The sequence below is a fragment of the Rhinolophus sinicus genome, chromosome 16 (genome assembly GCF_057876585.1).
Source record: "Rhinolophus sinicus isolate RSI-liver-muscle chromosome 16, RSI-T2T, whole genome shotgun sequence".
In the NCBI taxonomy this organism is placed as follows: domain Eukaryota; kingdom Metazoa; phylum Chordata; class Mammalia; order Chiroptera; family Rhinolophidae; genus Rhinolophus; species Rhinolophus sinicus.
Genome location: NC_142516.1, coordinates 97215497 through 97240056, shown reverse-complemented (window position 1 = coordinate 97240056; position 24560 = coordinate 97215497). Strand labels below are relative to the sequence as shown.

Below are 24560 nucleotides of genomic sequence, written 5' to 3'. Positions count from 1 at the left end.
TCTTGTTCGTTGGCAATCTCCTATGAAATACTGTTTCATGTTGTTACATCTGTTGACATATAGTAAAGAATACATATTTAGGGTCTTGATGTTTTCAGAACAAAATACCTCAGGACTTTTGGTGTGTTCATGTATTCGTTTTCATGCATAAAGGAGGCATTGTGATTTATTTTTTTAAAAAAATGGTAACCTGGCCATGATACACAGCAGTGCTTCTTAAGAAGAATCATTCCATTTATTTTCAAAATGCAACCCAGTCAGTAATGAACTACAAGGTTGGCAATGGGAGTAGCCAATCTTTCTTGAACTGTCATTCACAGCTGTGAAACAACTACACGTCACTTCCTGCCTTTTCCTTCCCTTTGCTTGGCCTCCCAGAACACAGCCAAAAGTCCCAAGTTCCATGCTCCACTCTTCTTTCTGTCCCACGATTCTTCCATCCTCCCTCAAAGAAAACGTGGTGACTGCAGGTTCTGTCTTGAACAGTGGTTTATGGCGAGGACATACCCTGGGTTGGACCCTCAAACCAAAAGCACGTGCACAGAGTGGCTGGCAGCATCTCGATCAGACAGCAAGCAGCGCAGGGTCTGAGCTGGCGAACGGACCTCACAGGCATCCAATTCTCCGGTGTAGTGCTAAACCTGTCTGTCATTAATGCCCATGCTTCTGGCACACCAGGGGTCTTAGATCCTTGTCACCTTCCGCAGAGGATGCCCTGGAACAGAACTCTGATCAAATCCTACGTAAGAATGAAAAGGGAACATCATTCCAGTGAGATCTCCCTTCTTGCCTACTACGATGCTAACTTGAAGACCTAACATTTGCTCACTCTCGATTAGTGACCGGAAGAGACCCACAATTGCCATGAGAGAGTATGTTCTAGAACAGGCTCTAGAGACCTTGATTAACCTGTCCGTTTACATAGTGGGATAGCTACAGAGATGATTCTCAGAATCAGGCCAGCAAAATCCCTCTGGCAGAGGTGTTATGGCTGACCACCTTAAGAAAACCACAGTAACGAGAGCTGAGGTCCTAATTTAAGTCCTATTAAACTGTTAATTGAGACTTTTTCATTATTAGGACTATAAATCCCAGGCCAGGCTCTGTTTCAGTTTGAGTCGGCCAAATACAAGAACAACTTGGCCATATGCTTCTCTTTCAAAGAACTTTATTCATTCAGCCCCAGGCTCAGAATTCGATAACATGTTTTCTGTGGACTTTTCCCCTTCTTCACATCAAACAGTATTAAAGAGGAAAAACGGGGGGAAATTCTAACTACTCCCATATGTGTCCTCACTTAGGGCCAAATTGAATTACTTACACTTTCCTTAAACACACACGCTGGTTTCTGTTCCCCCACATGTGGGCATAGACCCTCCTGTGAAGCCCTCCCCGACTCTGCCTGTCAGAATCCCACCCATTGTTTTTAAAGCCCACCCAAAGGTCTCCTCCTCTGTGTGGTCTGTTAGCATCACCCTGGTCAGAAATAATACTGCTCCCCTAACATTGTGTTTGTGTCTTTTTTGAGGCACTTTTCACATAAAGCTCGTGTCGTAAGCTTTTGCGTAATGTCTCTATTGATCCTGAGCGGCTGGGTGACAGATAGTACCTTCCCATGAAGGTGCATCTTTACAGTGATTCCTGGCAGTGTCCTAGATGTCATAGGTACTTCATAAGTATTTTGTTTCTTGGTGATGAAAATTGGGGAGGTAGAAACATTAAAGAGAAATAGATACTTAACAGATATGCTTGTGCTCTTTGTCTCTCCCAGTCTTAACTGTAAATAAAGCTCTCAACGTCCCATGGCAGAAGGTCAGAAGTCTGTGGGGTATTTATTCCAGTGTTAAAGCACTAGAAGTTAATTTTCAGTGAAAAGGCCTTATTTGATTCATTTCTTCGTAATGAAGGGTGGTGATTTTCACTCAGAAGCTTATACTTACTTGAAGAAGTTTTTCATTAAGACGTTTATCACTTTCATCTTTAACCTGGCTGCAGCTGCCTGGGAGAAAAAGAATGTTCTTTCTCTAACTTTTACAGCTTAAAAGATTTCCTGTGCTCAGGGCTTACTTTTCTCCTACTGCCATTTCTCTTCCCTCTCTTTTTCTTTCAACTTTTAGTGAGAGCTGCTTCTTGGTGCTTAGTCAGCTCTGAGGCATTTGCTTTCAGCCTCGCAGAGGAATCATAGCTGCTGGAATCCTTCTCTTCGGGCTTGGGGCTGACTCTGTTAAGTTCCCATTCTCCTTTCTTCCTCTGATTGGCTCCCCACGGTCACGTGAGGGCCGGGGGTTGGAATTCTGAGTTGTGGCTTTTGGCACTCCTTTTTCTTTTTAAAAATCGCCTGGCCTGTGGAGTTCTGCTGAGCTCGGTGCCTTGCTCTGACTGAGACTGGAGACAGAAGGAAACAGCCACAGGGCAGACAGAGGTGGCAGAAGAAAATCTGCTGAGATGTTTGGCCAGGCACCCAGGACCCCAGCTTCAGGCTGCTACTATCTAAATTCCATGACACCTGAGGGCCAGGAGATGTACTTGCGATTTGATCAGACTACGAGACGCTCTCCTTACAGGATGAGCCGGATTCTAGCACGCCATCAGCTAGTGACTAAAATTCAACAAGGTGAGTTCCCGGTAGTGGAAGGCTGTTGCTAATTGATTTCTGTTGGCTCTATTTCACGCTGACACAGTTTTGTAAATTGTTGTTTTCACTTTACAATATATGGATTTCTATGCCACGTTGCATGTAACTTTTAAAAATAACTGTAGACTACAGTTTTAAGCAAACAGGGACAGCACCTCGCTGCCACATAACTCAACATAAAGTGCACAAAAAACTTCACCGTAGGAGGGTAAATCATAAATTTCCAAAACTTACGTGTGTCTACAGAAAAATGAGACCGGTTTACTCAGTGTGTATTTTAGGGTGTTTTTTCTGCAGGTTTCTCACACTCTGTCACGTTTGAAACGTGGACATTTGTTTATTTAATTAGGAGGGGGCGGGGGCCTGCCACCCTGCACAGATTCTTTACAGCACTCAGTGACAGGGGAAAGTTAGAATTCTATTCCTAAGGCCATCAGGCTGACAACCAGAATCACACTCTTTGCCTTTTTGTATGTTTTTGTCAGTAGTTGTCACTGATTTGTTGGTATTGTTTTTCTGGTAAAGGATAAATATATCCTCTAACCTCAAAACAAATCTTATGACCTGTGCACAGAAGCACCAGCTTCCTGTGGAGAGGACGTTAATTATAAGCTGCTAGATGTTCCTTTTCATCCTCAGCAAAAAAAAAAAAAAGAAAAAAAGAAAAAGAAAAAGATAGCAACAGCCTGAACATCACTAAAACTCATCATTCTCCAAAAATAGTTTTAAAAGGTCTGTAGAAACTAGACTAGACAGATGAACATTCCTAAGAAGTCCCTAACTGGTGCCCATTTAAGAGACACACCCACGTACCCACATATACACAGTAAGTTTATGAAGTTTATGACCACCCCCTTCCTGGACTAAAAAAAGTATGTAAATTATTATTATATTGGTGGTTTTCTAGAGCCACTATGCAAACAAACTCCACTTAAGTAAATGAGTTTGAGATTATATTGAATTTTAGAGGGGAAGTTGGGATTTGTAATCGTGAAAATCTCGTGGTAATGTTTCCAAAAGGAACAATATGTATTCTAGTGAGCAGCATTTGATGAGATTGTTTCCTTGGAAATAGGATTTGTTTGTGAAGGTTCAGGAACTGGTTATGTGTGAAGGATACTGGTCCTACATACCCGTCTGATTTCAGGAAGGATATTATGTCATTCCATAAACTCTGTTGTGCAGGTCTTGATTGAATAGAAACAAAAGTAATTATTTCCCTGTGGCTTGATTTAAAAATATATTAGGCTTAGAATAAAACCCAGCTCCATTTTCATTTTAGAGATTTCTGACAATGGTGCTTTATCAGATGCCGTCATCATGGTGAACATAGGGGCTTGATAAACATTTGATGATGGTTTATAATCTATGCTCTTTAAATATTCCTCAGCATGCATATAAAGTACATTAGGTTAGAAACATTGCGTGCAAATAGTTTGAGATTGCTTTGCAAATCCCTTTCAATGTATTTACAATGATTAATTTCACTAAAAATTATTTATGTTCTTTTTGGAATGAAGGTTGTGTTTCCATTGAGGACTTCAGGTTATGGCACATGCGTGATCACTGAAAATGTACTCTGAGTTTGTTTCATTTTCTCTAACTAGAAAACTTGAGCATTTTTCTATTGGGCAATGGAATGTTTGATGCCAGTGAATGCCTAAAAATGAAAAGTGAGAGTTGAGATCATAGGAAGACCTGAAAAAATTCCAACAATATAATGACCAGGAGTTCATGTGCTAACATCATTCAGTTGTATAGTAAGACATTGAGAAAGCAAAAGCAAAACAATTTTACTGGGTTTACTGTATTAGTAGATTGGTTTACTATAATAGGAGAGACTATTGATTGAGAATTTATAATGTATCAAGAACTGCTCTAAGAGTTTCATACATATATACACACATATATACACACACACATATGTGTGTGAATATATATGTATATTTCAATTTATTTTATCCTCAAAAAAATTCATGTAGGTAAGTACTATTATTATACCCATTTTAAAAGTGAGAAAACAGAGGCACATAGAGTCAAGTAACTTCTCCCAAGGTTACATAGCTGGAGCCAGTATTTGAATAAAATTCTATAGCCCATGCCCTATAATACACTAAACTGTGTTTTAGTTTTTATAATAAGTGTTAAAGTATCGAACCTATGGTTGATTTTTGGATTATATAATATGACTAAGACTTTTCAGTGCTTTTTCTACTCAGGATACAGCAATCAACCGTATTACAGAATCAGAACTGGTCACTCACTATGAGATTAGCAGTCAGGTTTTATTTCTCTTGTGGAAGCAAAATGCTATGTGTTTCACCTCCCTTGAACAGTTAGTACCAATAAGTGTCAAGTTATTTTACTAATGGCCTATAATCATTCAATTAAAGCTTATCCCAGTGCATATTAAATTAATAACACTGTTATTTTTCTGTGTGTAGTTCACGTATTGACATCTTAAAATGACAGCCACATCAGTAAAATTGTTCGCATTACTCTGCTATAGGTCTGTGAAGGGAAATTTAGCATTGCATTGATATAATTTGGGGCATTGTTACTTATACCCATCGTGTCTCATGGCTGTGGAGAACAATGCCAACAAGAGTAAGTTGCTCCCCGCTGACCTCATTTCAATGAGATAATCATTGAATGGCATAGACATGATTCAACAGCAAATACACTCATGGGAAGGAAAAACAAGGAGGAGAAATAAAGGAATCTTTGATGAAGCATAGGATCAGAATTAGTTGCCCAAACCCAGGATGAATTTCAACTTGCTCATCGTAGGGTATGCTCCAAAGTCTGCAGGCATCGTTTCCCTACGCTTCTTTTTAGTTCAGGAGTTTTAAGTCCAGTTAAAAAGAGAAGAGATGTTTAAAACAGACGTTCGTGGAGTGAAAGTTTATCATAAGTCATATCCTACCCCACAATCTTGCCGCATCAATGGGGAAATTGTTGTAGGGAGAGAGATTGGAAATAATAATGGTCCTTATCTCCCTCACTGGCAGGCACTTGGGAACGGACAAGACGCAGGGCACTGAGGAGATGGAGGAAGAGCATGTTAGACCACAGGAAGGGAGAAGAGGGATTATATGTCATTGTTTGATGGCTACACTCTATTGGCTATATGCACACCATGTTTAAAATCTATAGACACACCCGCATGCTATGAGAAAAACCCAAATCTAAGCAGATCCATAAATGTGATTACTTGCTTTGTGAAAGAATTCATCATGCTACTCAACATTTAAAAAATTATTTGAAATGCATAAAACAGCATGATATGGACCAGCTTGCAGTAAATCTGAACCAGAAAAAAAAAAAAAAGGAAACGGATTCAGGCTCTATTTAGACACTCCCTCATTCTTTTACTGTGGCAAGTTTCAGAACTTAACTGGGCCTTTGTTTCTTGAGGAGAACGTGAAATGGTTGGACTGTGATTGCTCAGGTTTATTCTGGTTCTCAAGTTCTCTCCATAGTTGAGTCAGTAACTCTTTGAACAGGAGTGTGCAAAGTAGGGAAACTTCAACCTAAAGCAATAGAAGCTGGAAAGGAAACAGAGCAGCTTTCTAATGTAGAATAAATCAATGGTTTCTAATTTTTCTATAGCCTATCAAGGAAATAGTAAAGTGGAAAGTAAATTTTAGTTCTACCTCTGCCGCTGATTAATTGTGTGTTCTGGGGCAGGCCACAACTTCTCTGGGCATTCTTTCCTTCTTCTATAAAATAAAAGGTTTGGATTATATAAATGTGGAGTTCCCATCATCTCTAAAAATTCTAGGATTCTGTGATCACAGGTGATACTTTAAGAGAGAGACAATTCTTATTTACATTTTGCCAGTTGGATCATTCCACCTCTATCTGCACATTCTTTAAACCTGGTTAGTGCTCTCATTTTCAGTGTAATAGGAAAGTTAGAATGTCCAGTCTTGTGGGCTATTTAAATGTCCATATAAGCTATAATTATAAAGAAACTTGTACAGACCTTTGTTTCTCAGGAGTCTGGGACTGCAAAATGGCATTATCGGGATGCCTGGCCTATTGCGAGGATTAGGAATCAGAGAATGTCCACGTGTGTGTATCCCTGTTTTCACAAAAGACCTCTCTTCTTCATAGAAACACAGAATGTCGACATTTTCACTACTAAGGGAATTACTGAAAGTTAGACTTGCATTTTCATTGACTTTTTATCTGAGACTATTTATAGAGATAGCACCTGAGTCGAACTTAACTAGAGTGGAATAAACTGCCATTTTGATGTTCACAGGGAATGGAGGTGGGTGTTGGTGATGCACTCTCTCTCTCTCATTACTCCATCAAGTCAAATGGCATCTTGGGAATTTGCCCAACCCAAGTGGTGGCATTGCTCATTCCTAATGTATGAGACCCCCACCAACGGGGTGGCGTCAGCTGAAATTAAACAATCACTTGTTCTTTTGGAATTGACCTTTCTCTGTCTTTAGCACTTTATTGCCCCACTACTCTTAGAAATGGATGGTGAACTTGCTGGCAGAAAGACAGATAGACACAGAAAACAGGATGAACATGCATTCGTCATGTATTGCTCAAGCTCTTAAAAAAAAACACAAAAAGTGGCAACCGTCAGAAGTTCACATTTCATGAATCAGAGCCTCTTTCTCTCCGGTGCTAGTGATTGAAAAGCTTGTACATAAAGGATACTGTTGAACCAAAAGTTACAGGAAAATCTATTAAGTGAATTAAGTCAACAAACTTTGGGTAATATTTTTTAAAATTGTCACGTAGTTAAAAATGTGAGCAGTCAAGAATTATTTAGTACTTATGTACTAACAGGAAATTAACAAAAAGCACTATGCTTGCACACATATAAACCTTGTGTGTTTTACTTTAACCAAATTGTAACTTCCATGGCCATATGTCACTACTTTTATTAGCTCTGATTTATAAACACACATCTCAGATGCAGCCAGTCACCAAATTCGGATTTTGGAACATTGGTTTAAGTGGACAGAGATTCATTTTTTCTTGTATCTTCCTCACCCTCACCCCCGTAATCATAACTTTAGTTTTTAGTAAATTGTGAATACTGGTCTACTCTCATACGGTATATTTCCTCATTTCCTTAGCATATTAATCATGGGCAGATTTAAAAGCACAAGTTACAAAAAAAAACCCAAATTACTACTAGTGGTCTGAACAATACCAATCAACGACCCAAACAAACTTAGAAAGAGAGAAAATGGTAGTGGGTTTTGGAGAATCTCTTATACAAAGGGAAATAAATCGGTGGGCATTTAATGGAGACAGTTCTTTCATGGAAATGTTTCTGTCTGCGATTCATTGGCTGTGAGAACGTGGGGCTGAGACCAGGGAGGAAAGTCCAAGGAGAAGATGGGAGAACACGACCATGAATTGCACACCACACCAGGTATATAAATGAAATAAAGATCATGTGAAAACCATGTTCTGTCTCCTCGGGGGCAATGTGAATAGGATTTGGGTGTGGGTAAAGACGTATATTAACTTATATTCTACCTCATTACCTAAAGGATTTGAGGTAGTTTATAGAAGAAGATATATACAACTCAGTTAAGGAAAAGACAAATCTGCTGAAAAGAAAATTGTAGGTCAATGCATAAGATAAAACTAGGAAGCGCTATTACATAAAAATATAAAACATGAGGCCCTGAATAATTACTAAAAGTGGGCTGCATGTTTGGCTTGAGCTTCCCTAATCTAACCAGACGAAAATGTGATCAGGGGAAGATTTGCCATGTCCATAAGATAAAAACATACTAGCACAGCTTTTTATGGGACTTGATATTTGGGAGAATTTTCTCCCAAGAATTTGATATAAGAGACAAATTCTTATACAAATCTCGTACAGTGACTACAAGCCATAGTGGATGGTGCTTCTAAGCATCCCTACAGTGAACTCAATAGCAAGTCTCATAGCATCCTGCAGTGGAAGTCGGAGCATAACAACAAATTACAATTCAGTAAAAATATTTGGGGAAGGGGTAGTTGGGTCAAAACAAGGAGGTTTGGTATTCAATCCTCTACTTCTCTTGCTTAATCTAGAAACAGCCTGGAGACTATCCAGAGACAATTTTCCTAAGTCTCTTTCACAGAACAAGAGTCCTGTCAGAGTTATCCAGGGGGAAATGTTTTTGTGGTTAAGTAATTTAGGGAAATGCTGTGTCCTCTTTCCCTTCTTGGAAATTCATACTTATGAAAGGCTCACAGAAATCCTGCAGAAAGTACGTTAACTTGTTTTAAACTGGTATGTTGCATCATGAAACCATTTTTCCACCATATACTAGGAAGTGCCATCTTGTAAAAGCAATGTTCCCTTGGGAACATATTTTGGAAAGGCTGACTTAGGAAAATGCTGGGCCTGTGGTTCATTCAGATTCTCTTTCAATGTATTTCTTGCATGGATTGGGCAGTAGATAGTTTGAGGTGTTTTAGAGAACAACATTGCAAGTATTCTGTTTTCAAATAAGGGCGTGTCCATATACTTTAAAAATCAACTGGGTAAAGGCAGGATGGACACCTTTTTATGAAAATTAACAGCCAAAGGGAGATTCTAACCTGATTGGGTGGTCACTGCACATCTGCCAGGCAGAAAACTGAAAGAGTAGGTGTATGGGCAGAGTTAATCATTATAACAAGAATACAGCCAGTCTTCAAATAACTCTACACGATAGGCACTGGTGGCCAGAAGAAAGAAATTATTGCCTTTTAGCTCTCGCTCTGTCTAACTTCTGATAGAGATGAATTCCTAGGTGAGATATGAAGGGATCTGATATTATGGCAGCTAATTCAGGAAAGTCATTACTGCTGGAAAGTGGAGTCCCCGCCCCACAGGAAAGAACAACGAAAGTCTTCAGGAGCCTCAAATTCCCACTGGCTCTCAGTGTTGTGGGATACCTACTGAAGCTCAGGTGTTGATGGGTGGCTCAGAGTCAATTTTTGACGTCATGGTCCAAATGTCTCCTTGGGACATAAAGTCTCTCTCAGTACAACGGAATAAAGTGAATCAATAGATAATGATCATTCTAATGAGTAAAATATGTTTCGTTTAGTTGTATAAGCAACTTCACGAGCTTCCCAGGAAGACTGCAAATACAATGTTCAGGTATTTTTTCTCCTGCTGGCATTAGCATTTGCATTATGAATGATGCTTTTAGAGAGAAATCCACAAAATAGCAAAACGCTACAATGTATGGGGAATAAGCTATACTGTCTAGTGAAAATCCGTGGGCTGTAAAGTCTCACATGACCATAGCAATCACTATAGAATGGTGCAGTTTCGTGCAGGACAGATACACAGATCCCCGTGAAAATGTATACAGTATTGTTTGAAAAGACATGATCTCTCTCTCTCTCTCTCTCTCTCTCTCTCTCTCTCTCTCTCTCTCTCTCTCTCTCTCAGAGAAGCTTAGGATCTAAAGGAATTTAAATGGAGTGGTTGGATAATAACTTAGAATACAAAACATGCTAATGGTATTAGAAAAAGGAAAGCAATAGAAATACATCCAAAATGGCTCAAATTATTTCAAATTATAGTCAAATTATTGTCAAATTATTATAGTCAAATTATTTCACTCACAAGATATAGGAATCCTGACAGAGGCAGAACTGACTAAAATACCAAAGATTTACATTGCCTTGCCTCTAACACACTGATAAAACACAAGGGTGAGACAGTGTAGAGGAGAGGGAATGGGGATAATAAAGGAACGTGGCATTCACCAAGGAACGAATTTACATGTCGGCGTTTTGAGCTGAAGAAGGCATTCTCTTCCTGCATTCCAACTTTCCACTTCCTGGTTAATTTTGAAAATCATACATATGGATAACAAGAATCTTGGATTAGTGTTTAATTTCTATAAGTGAACAGTAGTACTTAACATATGTTTGTATACACCAAATGGCATACAGAAAAAAGTATGATAGTCATAAAATCGTATTTTCCTCTGAGTGTTTTACTACCCGGAATTATTTCTAATATTTAAAATTACTATTAGAAATAAGAAAGATTCACAATTCCATTGGTAATGGTAGTCCAACCATTCCCCCCAAATATGACTAGATTCTTAATATAGAAATTTAAATCTTTTCAGATGCTTTGAAGGACACAAGACATTTCCCACTAAATGCATTTCTCAAAATAGAGAATGAAACCCCATGCAAAGCTCTTACTGTTTGGGCTGATTTAAAACCATGTGTTATGTATAACAGGTTCTTAATAATCAAAGCACCTTCACTCCTACATTGATCTTTTTGGATTGAAGGGTTAGCTAACAACACCCCTTCCCCAAACGTTCCGATCCTCCCCATGGGTGTTCCATTCTACTTGCTGAGGACGGTCTAAGGTACATAAAGCTGCTTACATGTTTTTATTACTGGCTTCCTAGAAGAGGCAAGGGAAAATACTTGACGAGAGAGAGAGAGAGAGAGAGAGAGAGAGAGAGAGACAGAGACAGAGACAGAGACAGAGAGACAGAGAGAGAGAGAGAGAGAGAAATCAGTCTTACAAGATATCTTGAAGAAGACTGCAAAAGAATTCCAGTGACTGAGTTCGTCATCTGTTGTTTGTATCAACGCTGAGTGTGATGTCATTCGACGCAGGAATTTTTATGTATTATCACTGGCCAGGGTGGCCAATCCATTGGGATTGCTTGGCACAGCTCAAGAAATGGTAGCATGAGGCATCGGGAGAGGGGGCTTTGCTTCTGCCTCCTTCTATGACAGTCTTTGAGGAGTTACTCTGTTGACAGAATGTTGAAACCCATGTTCTTAGGAGCAAATAATTGGAATGTGTTGATTGAATTTCAAGAAATACTTTTTTCTGTTTTACACATAGCCTTATGGAATCAAGAATACCCCAGGGACACTGTCCATTCCAACCAAACTCCAAACTTTCTACACCTACAGTTTGGAAAAATTGGAGGCCTTTGGAGTTATGCAGCTTGAATTTGAAATCTAGCTCTACATCTTCCTAGCAGAGTGACTTTGGGCGAGTTAGGTAACATTGCTAAGCTTCAGGTCTGCCGTGGGCAAAATAGAGCCTCTATCTCAAAGTTATTACAAGGATTAAATGGGAGAATATAATTAAATACAGAGCGCAGTGTATAGTACGTACTGATGCTCAATATAAGGAATACACACACACACACACACACACACACACACACACACACACGGTGCCAAAAAAAGTATACACATTTTAAGAAAGGAAAGAACTATATTAAAATTGTAATACTCAATATATACCAATAACAAAAGATGAATACAAGTCACGTTTGACTTCTGCAATTACAAGAGATGCTCAAAATGGTTACCATCAGCATAATTTTAATACAGTTTTTTCCTTTCTTAAAATGTGTAAACATTTTTTGGCACCTTCTGTATATATATACCAGGGGTATCAAAAACGTGTGTACACGTGGAGACTTTGGTCAATGTTGCTCAAGCAGTAGTTCGCCGTAATCAGAATTGTCTGGATGCTGATGGTAACCACTTTGAGCACCTCTTGTAATTGCAGAAGTCAAGCGTGACTTGTATTCATCTTTTGTTATTGGTATATATTGAGTATTATGATTTTAATACTATTTTTTTCCTTTCTTAAAATGTGTGTGGTTTCAGTTACCCATGGTCAACTGTGGTCCAAAGATGTTAAATGGAAAATTCCAGAAATAAACAATCCGTAGATTTAAATGCTGTTCTGAGTACCATGATGAAATCCCCAGCCATTCTGCTCCATCCCACAGGATGTGAATCCTCCCTAAGTCCGGTGTCCCCACGGTGTAGATGCTCCCCACCCGTTAGTCACTTAAGTAACCATCTCGGTTATTAAATCCGTTGTCACTTTATCTCGGTGATTGTTTTCAAGTCACCTTTATTTTACTTAATAATGGCCCCAAAGTTCAGGATTAGTTATGTTGGCAATTCAGATATGCCAAAGGGAAGCCTTAGACTGTTTCGTTTCAGTGAAAAGATGAGTATAGCCCAATAAGATATTTTGAGAAATCCCTTATTCACATACTTTTATTACAGTATGTTGTTATAATTGTTCTATTTTATTATTAGTTATTGTTGTTAATCCCTTGCTGTGCCTGATTTATAAATTAAGTGTTAGCCTAGGTATGTATGTACAGGATAAAACCGTGAGGTCGGCCCTCTGTATCTGCAGGTTCTACATCCCAGATTCAACCAACCGCAGTGGTGACAGCTGTACTGACATGTACAGACCTTTCTTTCTTGTCATTGATCCCTAAACAATACAATATAACACCTATTTACATAGCATTTATATTGTATTAGGTATTATAAGTAACTTAGAGATGATGGAAAGTTTACAGAAGGCTGTACATAGGTTATATGCAAATGCTATGCCACGTTATATAAGGGACTTGAGTACCCGCAGGTTTAGTGTCTGCTGGGGTCCTGGAACGAGTCCCCCATGGTACCAAGGGATGGTATTGTAAACAGAGGGCTGCTTACTACCCCAAGTTTTAGGCATTCACTGGGGGTCTTGGAAGTTATGCCCCACATATAAGGGGGGACCCCTGTATTATATCATCAGATGAAGACTAAATTATGTGCTCTACACCAAATTTACTAAGACAGGCATACATACTGCTACATTTTTTGCGTCAACACCACAAAATTTGAAATTAAAGAGTTTATTTTTTAAAAAACTTAAACTATAATGAAAACCATGACTGTTCCCAATTGTGGTTTGCTGTGTTCAGCGGTAACTCTTCTCAGTGGCCCTGAACTGACCTACAATGGTGGGTTTCGGCCGGGTTTTGACTCATATAGATACATAGCAAAGGCTGTTGATCCCCACCCTCCAGCAATGAGTCAGGAAATGTTCCTAGCTTTTGGAATCCCTTGGTGGTGAACCCTAAAGCTGAGGGAAGGTGGCAATGCTGGAGGAACGTGGCCTGTGCTCTCGGCTCTCATCTCTCAGCGAGGCCTGAGGTAAGCCTCATTCACCAGGAATAGACCATCATATGTATATGTCTGGTGGTTTTCTCGGTAACATCTGAATTCCCCTCCCAAATTGTTGTGATTTTCTAAACTCAGTTAACTTTGAGATTTCTGTTGGTTTTGTAGAAACTTGCCAATATTTCAATGGTCTTGTATACAGGAGTTAACAGAAAAGAAATGCTGTAAAACGTAGATAAACTTTCTAATGCCCAGTTGGCAACTTAAAAACTAGGCACTATGTTTCTTAAACTATTTAAAACAAATTATTTAGAAGCTTTCAGTGCCCATTGCCACTAAGGATTTTATTCCTTGTAATCAAAGAATATTCTTCATAATTGTTGAATCCCTAAGCTAGGAAAGAGGGCATATGAATATGATCATTAGGATTTGTTGAAATTTGTCCTTAGATTTGAATGGATTAAATGAACATGGATTCTTTTCCTTCATTTATTTGTGGACTATGTATAATCGTAGGACTGCCTCCAGTTAGGAGTTCCCCCACAAAGAATAGAAATATCAAGAGGGATAGTGGATGGGGGGAGGGGGGTTCACACAGTGTGAGGGATATAAATGATAAATGTCTAAGTTTTGCTTTGTCTTGTGCACCTGAAACTAATTAAAAATAAGTAAATTAATTAAAATTAAAAATTAAAAAAAAAAAGAATAGAAATATCAGTTGGTACCGTCTTTATACACTGTAACTTAACCACGAATCGTGGACTTTGTAAAAGCCTTTTTTTTTATAGGATGAAATATTTGATATCTGCATATGGCACCCTGAAGACCCTGAAAGGCTATCTTAATAGGAATTCTTCCAGTGGTATAGTGCATGACAGTCTGTGGAGCAATTCCACACCCAGTATCTGGAACACATGTGGAAGGTTACTAACCATAGGAAGCTTTGTCCCCTACAATCTGTCCTTGAGAGACCTGACAAATGCATATGCAAGTTTTCCTACTTTGAAATGTTGCTAATCTCATTTTCCCTGAGTCATTCCTTGGTAAACATTTTCACTTGAATTTGTTGTATGGAAAAACACACTTACCTGAGTGGGCTCTATAGATAAGTACAGGTGCACTCGGTAGAATAAGGAAACTTAGTAGTGAGCAACGCAGTTGTAAAACATTAACAGGTAGGCTAGGGATGGTTTCAGAGTCCAATTTTTTTTCCTTTCTCCTGTCTGCTTAGAGTAAAATTACTTCCTCACCTCCAGCTTTACAATTCAATTTCTGACAAAGCCATTTTATTTCTGTTTGCTTCCCATGCGGTTTCTCCTGTCACTTTCATCTCCTCCCATCTTTGGTTACTCCAGCAGAGCTGGCCCTCGACACTGCAGCATCTATTCTATAAAGTTTATTGCCCTGTCCCAGAAGGCAGGAATGACGTGCAGTTGAGACAAGTTCTTTTCAGCTCATTAACTGTCAGTCATGCTTCCTTCCGGCTGTTTGAATCTGTGCAGCTGTGCCTAGAGGTGTGGGGGAGCCCTGCCTTCTGGGCTCAGGGAGGACATTTCCACTGGATCACCCAAGTGAAAAGAAAAGTGAAAGTTGGGGTTTGTCATGAAGAGACAGGTTGTCAACATAAGTTATTAACATTTGTGGGCATTTAGGTAAAATATTTGAGGCTGAGAATTGGTTATTTGATTTTTTTGTCAATTTTATGTCACAAATTTTAGCTTTTGAAACATTTACAAACTTTTAGAAAGAGTAACAGTATACTTATGTTACTCTTATTGAGGCTCCTGTTACGACCCAGGGACTATTTTTCAGCTCTATACATATTGTTATTTTATGTAACTTTCATGGAGTCCCGAGAGTTAAGTTTACTCATCTGGAAAATGAACATAGTAAGGCCTAAAGCTCAGCATCTTATGATGTTCATTTTACAGATGAGTAAACAAAGGCTCAGGGAGTTCAAGAACTTTCCCAACGTCTCCCAGCAACTAGGTGGCAGGGCTGGGCCTTGAACTCATCTGTGTGATTCCGGAGCCCGTTGTTTTCACCACCGTGCAACCCCCTCACCTGATCATTATAGGTAGGCACGTCTGCCTGGAACGAACCGAGACAGGCTGTTTTGTTTTGTCTCATCGTTTTAGCCCTGGTTGGCTCCCTCTGCCACCAGCCTCCCAAGTTGTTGGAGGACTTCATTGCGCCTCCAACATCAGCAGCAACTCCACGTGACCACACTACATGGTATTAGCGACCCTCCCTCCGCCCTCTTGAGGGCTGGCTGCTCTTTATCAAGGACTCTGTCCAAAGTCAATGTCAAGGCAGCAGCATTCCTTTGGCAAAGCACCCAGCAAGTTTAGGTAGGAAGAAGCATAACAGGGAAAGGATGGATTCCTCCCCAACCTCTTTCCCTATTTCCCATGTTGCTCTTCTTCCTAGAAAGTGCTGGGGAGGGATGCTCATCCGCCCCCAAGTTTTCCCAGGCCTCTTAGGGCTCCTGGGACCTTCAGAGTGGACCTTGCAGACAGGAAGGGGGGCAAGAAGCAAGGTGGAAATGAGGTCATGCCTGTGTTTTCTGGACTCTGGATCTTGAGTTCATCAGTTCTATAGAAGAAGGAAAGTATGTATTAAATCGGGGTCTCCGTTTCTGGAGAGAAATCCTGGTGAAGTTGTTTTTTTTTGTTTTGTTTTTTCCCCCCAATTTTGCAATTTTGACCTCAGTCATGGCTGAGGCCTGCAGACCAGAATAGTCGCAGTTGTACTCTGCACTTGTAGCTAGAGAACAGTAGCCAGTCAGAAGAAAATATGAATGTTCTGCCAACTTCTGCTGTTTGTGAAATTTTGCCAGAAGCAAAACAGGATCAAAAATAATAAACAGACCTCCTCCCTTGCTGCATGACTGCTATTTACATAAAGAGATTGATGAACTGACTGTGCTTGTGTGAGTGCCCAGGGTAAGGAATTTTTAAGGAGAAAAGGTTAATTTTTTGGTGTTCGGTTGCATATGATTTCAGGTTTTCAGAAATAATTGGGTTTCCAAAGAGACAACCCATAGCATAGATAGTGGTGTTTCTCCAATCGGAGCAGCCGAAACTGGATAAAATACCTGACACATGAGTTATATGCAGCTGTAAAACTTCCCAAGGGGAATCGAATCTTGAAAAAAGAAAAAAAAAAAAGGAACAATGTGAGTCTTAAGTAGATTACTGATGTTTTCAGTAGAAAGAGAAATCTGGCCTGTAGGGCATGCTCAGGGGACTGGAAGGCAGGAGGCCTGGGTACCTGAACACCTTTGTCCTAACCTGGTGACCAGGGCTGTTTCTATTTAAGCTCTCGGTGCCTGAGTTTCTTCTGCTATCAAATGGGAATAATATCAGCTTCTGCTATTCAGTGATTGTGGGGACAGAGCCAGGAGTGCAGTTTCCAGGCTCTTGGTCTCACGTGGAAAGGTGCTGGCTCAGGTAGTAAATGGCCGTCAACTGTGATTGGATGGCCATCAGCTGTGGCTAGCTGGCCGTCAGCTGTAACCAGTGATATAACTGCCGTGGCTACGCTAGCAGCAAATGGGGGCTAGCAAGAAGATGGTGGCTGAGCTAGCAAGAGTGGATTGCAGTTAGCAGAGCAGATTGCAACTAGCAAATGAGGTTGGTTGGTTGGCAGAAAAGTGGACAACAGGTTGTAGATCGTGTGGCTCTTGCTTCCTGTGTCTCCAAACCAGCCGCCATTGAGAATATAGTGGTATGACTCCCCTACCAATGGCTCCGTGGGTGTTCCTTTTTGGCCTCACGATGTCCTGCGTTCTTATGTGGGGAGCAGGACCAGAGACCCCACCTGACACCCTGCATGACAGTGATATTACCAAGGAAAAAGCAAATTGATGTGAAATCAACTGACATGGAAGGCATGGTGCTCAATTCTGGCGTGGCTGAGCGATGGCACGCAGGTGCCGTCCACAGCAATACCCAGCTCTTCTGCCCTCAGCGGGACACAAAACATAAAACATCACCACAGCTGGTCGTCTTCCTTGAATAAGAATTTATATCACTCCTCAAAGATATGGGAATAATGGACCACCCTTTTGTCTTTAATTGGTTTCCAAATGGATAAAGTCTACTAATTTTTTATTTTCATTTTATATTTTTGTGTATTTGAGGTGCTATGAGTGAATCTATATAATTAATTAGTGTCATTTGAAACTCCTGTTTTTTTCTCTTCTTTTTCTTCCATTCTGAGGTGTCAAGAATTTTACTTTGTATTTTTACTCAGCTAATAAGTATTGTTTCACTCTTAATGAATAATTTCCCATAATCATAAGCAGAAGAAAACCTTTGAAAGTGAAATATACTACGTTAGAGACTCAGGAACTTTGACAAGTGGAAGTGTCATGGGTCATAGCTTTCAGAGTTATGAATTTCCTGCCTAAGGCTAACCGGTAGTGCAAGACGGTTACACCTTCAGGCAAAATAACCCAGCATGACCATCCAGCTGGAGGCCTACACACACTTACCATGGTCATAGCAGATTGTCTGAGTCAGAGGGGACTGACGGAACACCATGTCACGTGCCCAGATAATCTGATGAAGGAAAGACGTGCCCAGTGCTTTCTGGCTGCCTTGCCTGGCAGTCTAGTCTGGAAAGTCTTAGCAAAGTAAAGTGAAAGGTGAAAGGAACACACGCTTTATAAACACATCCCTTTCAAATGTTTGAATTTTGTTTGATAGCTTTGATATCTGTTTTATTTTTTGCTTTAAATGTTTGCATGTGCGGATGGGGGTGGATTCCAAGAGAAAGGACAGTGACTAAGCTGAAACGTGTGGAAAACCTTTGAAAATTGTTAATCACTCTGTATAGTTGGTTATTATTTGGAAAGGCTGGATATCTTGAATGACGTGGCATTTGAGAGGGGAACGTGAATGAAGAGGAGAGGAGCTTATTTAATGGAGGACTGTCCGAGCACATGGAATTGCTTGCCAAAACCTCTGGCTCCAACAAAAATGGAACCCTATGACTTTAGTGACATCTTTCTTGCACATGAGAGTGAGAGTAACTCCTCTCTGTCCCCAAACAGATACAGGATGCTCTGAGTTTCCCTGCCGCCTTCAGTTTAGCAGAATATATTTCTTGTTTACGGTTGGCTCTGCAAAATGATCAGCCATTTAAAGAAATCACCATGTTTTGTGATTGATGTTAATAATTTGACGTGGGAGTTATGAAGCCTTCAGATCTTTGATTTATCAGATAAAAGAATCTTTCAGATATTTTTTTTCCTTGGCTCTGGGAGGTAGTGCATTTTCTGAAACTTGTATTAGCTTGGTGCGAAGGTAAGTGCAGTTTTTGTTTTTAAGCTTTTCTTTTAAACTGCAATTACTTTTGCACCAACCTGATAATAGCTTGTAGATACAATGTGCATTGTTTAAAAGCATGGGCTTTGGTGTTATCTGGACCTGGTTTCAAATGCTAGTTCCAGCACTGGTTAGTTGTATGTTCTTGAGCAGGTTCCGTGACCTCTGTAAGTCTGTCAACTCATCTAAAGTGGGAATAGAAACAATAATGTTTACTGCCTGGAATTGTTGTGGAATGAAGTGTTCTCGCACATGCAAAGTGCCTAACACAGAGCCAGGCACTTACTCAGGACTCAATCTACATTAATCTAACGAAAGGACCCTAAAGATCAGCCACATGGCCCATTATGCTGTGGACAAACTACTTGTGGTGAAGAAAAAAAGTACCCAAGTTTGGTTAATTACATAAAGTGGGAGCTAAGGGAGAACCACAGCCACAGTGGATCTGAAATTAGAATGTCTAAAGTTTCTTCAGAGGAGAAAAATTACGACAAGGGCGGCTTAGAAACTGCCATTTTAGACAAGGATTTTCCTAATCAAATGGAGTTTACCTCTGAAAGCAGATAGCTGTCACACTGAGAATAACAGAAAATGTTTTTAGTCCTTAAATTTAATGAGACCATCCCTCATAAGTCCAAACTATGAACTTCAACTCTGGTATGAAGTTGATGGAAATGTACCTAACTCCTAATCTCTGAAGTCTAAATTCTCCAAACAAAGCATCTTTAAAACATTTGCCTCAGCAGGGCAGTCTATTGGGAACTAGTGATACATTCTCCCAACCACTCCTAAGATGTGGTAAGATAAGGCCAGAGGACGCCTATTATCCACCTTCACCTGCCTTCAAGTTTGCAGCCTGCTCTAAAACCTAGAAGAAAAGAGCCAGTCGCCAGTCAGTAGCAGGACAAGTATCTTCAAAAGCTGGATTCCCTTTGGCCTCTTTTCAAAGACAGCCTGTTAACTCTTCTGTTTTTCTAAGTTTTGCTAAACTCAAAACATTGACTCTCAACTATCTTGTAACCTGCTTAGCTGGCTAATAACATAGTCATTCACTCACAAAAGCGCTGCTTGAGAACCTTCTCTGTGCCAGGGGGCTGTTAGGTCCTTGGGATAGAACAACACATTAGAACGCAACCCACACCACAGCTCACTGGGTGGACTTTGAACGGGGCCACTGAGTGCTGTAGGAATGGACATCCTTCTGGCACAGTGGAAGCAGTGGTTCTAGCACTGGCTCTTGGTTTGTTGTTGTTTTGGTGTTCCATTGCTTCAGCTTCCATCCCTTTCGCAGAAAGCCTGTTGTTACTGGCTGGTGATTCTTACTAGCTGTCTGGGGAATCCTGAGGTTACGACTTCATCAATTTGCCATGTGTCTTCCTTAGAGTCTGAATAACCGGCTCTAGCCATCCAAGAACGTGGAATGCTCTCCCTCTGATGAAAAGTGCACTGCTGCTCTCCTCTGTCCTAGAAAAGTTAGGGCCATCATGTGCTGAGAGCTACCTCTGTGGTAACCACTGCTGCACTAGCGTTCGTGGTTCCCCTGAAGGATTAGTTAAGATGGTGGGGAATTTCTCATGAAATCCACTTTAGGAACACAGCAATAAGTGACACAAATATTTAAGAGGGGCTACATTTTAGAAATGAATGCATCAGCTATGCTAGTGGAGACCTTAACCTAGTCAATATTTCAACAAATGTTTGTTCAAAGTCAATTGTGTGCTAGGTCTTTGCTGGTACTGTATAGGATGCAAAATGTAAAATATGATCACTGCCCTCAAGGAGATTAAAATTAAGTGAGATAAGATATGGCAACTGTCATTAGTAGCAGCCATTCAAGGAAATAATATGGTTCGGTGACTAACAGGCAATCAACACATAGGTGTCCAGAAGAAGAGTGCGTTGTCAGCAGGACAGTAAGGTAAGGAAAAAACACCATTGGGCATAAGCTATGGAAAGTGGCTGTATTTCCACTGTGCAAAAATCAGAGGGAGGTATTTTAAGCAGGGCACCTGAATGAGTGGAAAAGTATAATCTGAATAATTAAGAATATAGCTCACATCTGGTAAAATGTGGGTGTCGTAGGAAGTACAGAAGATAAGATTGAAAAAGAAGTTGAGGCCAGACTGCAGTGAGTGAATGAAAGCAGTAACTGGGAAGGATGAAAGATGAACATGGATTTACGTGGTCAGACTGAATGTAGAAAGATAGTAAGAGTCATTGAGTATGTATTTTGTCCAGGACCCTTCTGAACACAGTAAATAATTGTATATCTTAATCCTCACCATAGTCAGTACCATCGATGTTCCCATTTTAAAGATTAGGAAATTGAGGCCAGAGAGGTTAAAGTAACTCGTTCAAGTTAAACTCAAAGAACTAGCAGAGCCAGGAATTGAACCCAGGGCTATCTGACTCTAAGTTCTCCCACAGCTCGAGGCCACCCCTTATAGTTACTGTTACTGTTGTAACAGTGACTACCCCCCCAAAAAAAATATCATGAAAGCTGAGGATTTTCACTCTGATGGTAAAGAAATGATATAGGATTTAGCTCCATAACTTTGTAGAATGGCAAATGTTTATATGCCTTCTGAAATTTTAATGTTTCTCATTACCAGTTTATCTCTCGATGCTTCCCCCCACACTCACTATGATAAGAATTCATTAATTTGAATATATTACTGTACCTTCTACTAGAGATTTTCATTCTACTGGGAAACACCTATCCAGTGATTTGTGTTATCAGTACTTCTTACTTGGTCAACTCTGGGGCACCTTACAACACAAGATTCACTGGATGGTAGTGAAGCTACCTGTGCTACCATACACATTTTCCTTCTGCTTTACTCATGACCCCTCAAAAAATTTATTGGTAAGGTATAAATTGGTATAAAATCAAATACGAACATCAATTTAGTATGTGTGGTAAGGGAGATTTGAATTGTAATGCCTTAGACACTACCAATTAACTTGAATGATTTCATATTTTAAAAACAAGGCTTTTCTAATGTACGAAAGAATGTTCAACATGATTCATAATCATTCAAAATGCAAATTATTGCTACATTGAAAAAATATTCTTCACCTATCATTTTGGCAAATCTCCAAAAATTTGATATAACATTCCTATACAGTTTTTTTATATAGTTGACCATTGAATAATGGGTGGGGGCTGTTAGGGAGCTGTTAGGGCTGCTCTCCCCCCGCAGTTGAAAATCCATATAACTTTTGACCTCGGGGAGTTAGTTCCAGGACAATCCCTATCCCCTGCCCCCACCGACAGATTCCAAAATCGGAGGATGCTCAAGTCCCTTATGTAAAATGGTGTAGAACAACGTGTGTAGTCATACAACCTGTACTCCGCATTGGTGGGCTCCCGACCACAGATCAGAAATTCTGTTTTCAGTCTTTGATTGGTTGAATACATGGATGCGAAGCCCAGTGATACAGAGGGCTGACTGTATATTTATTGAAAGAAATTTGAGTATAAGTGAATCTGTGCAGTTCAAATCTGTGTTGCTCAAGAGTCAGCTGTACATTGAGTGGGGATTCAACTTCTAGGAATTTATCTAATGTATGTACAATATCTATGTATAAGAGTATTTATTGCAGCAATGTTTCTAGTGACTTAAAATTAGAAAAAATTGCATATCCACAATAAATACAACTGGCATATTCATATAATTCAAAAAAAAAACAAAAACAAAAAAACAAGGCTTTTCTAAGTATATATTATATCCAAATACACATATAATTTGGTGCCTGATTTTAGCAGTGCGAATAAACCAAAACACTAGTTAAATTGAGCCAATTGGCTAAAATCGTTTGAAACCACAAGATTAATTTGTAGAGAAACCCAATGAACAACTGTCCCTATAGGAGACCTGTGCTGTTGTTTTTTCCAGACTCTTAAGCAGCCAGTCATTATTTTATCAAGAAAGAGAATTTCAAATGCGAACTCCTCCAGAAGTCATTTAAAGCTGTTTAAATATTTTATGAAGTATGAAATCACACATACTTGCCTCAGGCAGGTGCCCCCACTAGTATTGAATAAATAATACTCATATAGTATTTTATAAGGGCTATCAATATAAAGTTTCACTTCTCTGCCTGAATTGTATTCATACTCTGAATCGAGCTGCAGGTTAAATCCCAGTTAACTGAGAAGGACTGAAGAGCCTCCAGGGGTGGAGTTTGTGTTGCTGCAAGGGGAAGTAGCCATGCTGGAGCTGGCTTTCTCAGATGCTGTGCAAATGTACTGAATTACCCACTGTGCTCCTTAGCGCCCTTACACGGGATCTACTGTTTTCTCAACACACTCTCATTTCTTGACTCCCGTCTAGTAAGCAACTCTTCAGCATTTCCCTCGAGTCCAGTTCACTTTTACTTTTCTTCATCAAAATGGCATTTTCTGCCAGATCAAGATGTGCAAAAGGTCGTGATGAGTCAGGCAAAGTCTCTCTTCTCGGCAGGTCATGGTTACACGTTTCCCTCTGACCGCTCCCAACAAGTAAAAACCAGAGGTCATGGCCCATCCTCTGGGTCATTGCCAGATTATTCTCTAGGACAGGCTGCTGCTGACCCAATAACCAGCTCCTGAAGGTTCATGTCTTCCCAGGGGAGGGTTCTTCTTTCAAGGCTCACACTTAATGTTCTTGTCTGATATTTATATGTAAATGCAACTCTCCCTTTCCTGCTGATCACGCTGCTCTGTACATGGGTGGCCTGACATAAATCACAAGCTTTGCATCTCCTATGTATCAAGAAAGACTGTTAGATAGCCCTGGAGAAATGTAAGACCTCGAGCTCCTCACCAGGCCCAATGGCAGACTCATCCCCTGACTGTTTCTGATGTAACCTCGAGCTGAACTAATCCTACAAGACCCAAGTTCCCCAGTGAACACGTTCTTTGAGCAGCAATGGTCAAAATTCATGGAGGTGCATTCACTTACTGTTGCTATGTAACAAACCACCCCAAACTTCAGTGGCGTTAAACAACCATTATTATGCTCATGGGTCCTGTGGATCAGGAATTTGGAAAAGACAGTGGAGATGGCTTGTCTATGTTCCATGATTACTGCAACTTCAGCTGGGAAAGCTTGGAGGCTGGGGATGGCTCATTGCCTGGGCCCTGGGATCATCCAAAGCTTCCTGTCCTCCCAGGACTGGCAGGGACTGGCGGCTGCCTGACAAGTGGGACCTCAGCAGATGCTGCCATCTACACCTGTCCTCTCCCTGTGGCTGCTTAGGCTTCCTCACGGTCTTCTGAGAGAGGGCCTTCCAAGAGGGAGCAAGGCACAAGTACATGACTTTATACGACTAGTCTTGGAAGTTGCATAAGGTCACTTTTGCTTTATTCTGTTGGTCAACATAGTGACAAAAGCCTGCCTGGTTCAAGGGAAGTAGACATTGACCCACCACGTGATAGGAAGAGGGTGAAAGACTTCACGGATATATATTTCATAACAGTGACAAGATGTGTTTGACGCATTTGATGATTCCGGGTTGCTGCCATTCTCGCGGGCGTGTGGCTGGCCTTTGACTGATTCATTTGTCTGAATGCTATAACTGGAATCATGACACAGTGTGGTTTTGCCCCTAGGTGTGAAGAGAGTGCCGTGGTGGCATTCCTATGTGCACTGCATTGAACTACT

At 40.3% G+C, this 24560-nt stretch overlaps 1 protein-coding gene across 5 annotated transcripts in view; it reads left to right on the top strand.

Annotated features, from left to right (window-relative positions):
- STARD13 (StAR related lipid transfer domain containing 13) overlaps window positions 1-24560 on the top strand; it is a 494577-nt gene that overhangs the window by 323696 nt on the left and 146321 nt on the right. Inside the window, exon 1 of one of the 5 annotated variants that reach the window (XM_019736519.3) lies at window positions 2319-2614. The exons of 3 other annotated variants lie outside the window; for them this stretch is intronic. In XM_019736519.3, coding sequence (XP_019592078.2) covers window positions 2446-2614 — 169 coding nt within the window. In that variant the 5' untranslated portion in view covers window positions 2319-2445. Of the gene's footprint in view, window positions 1-2318; window positions 2615-24560 lie in introns of those variants that run through there. One more of the 5 variants, XM_074330030.2, reaches the window with a different exon arrangement.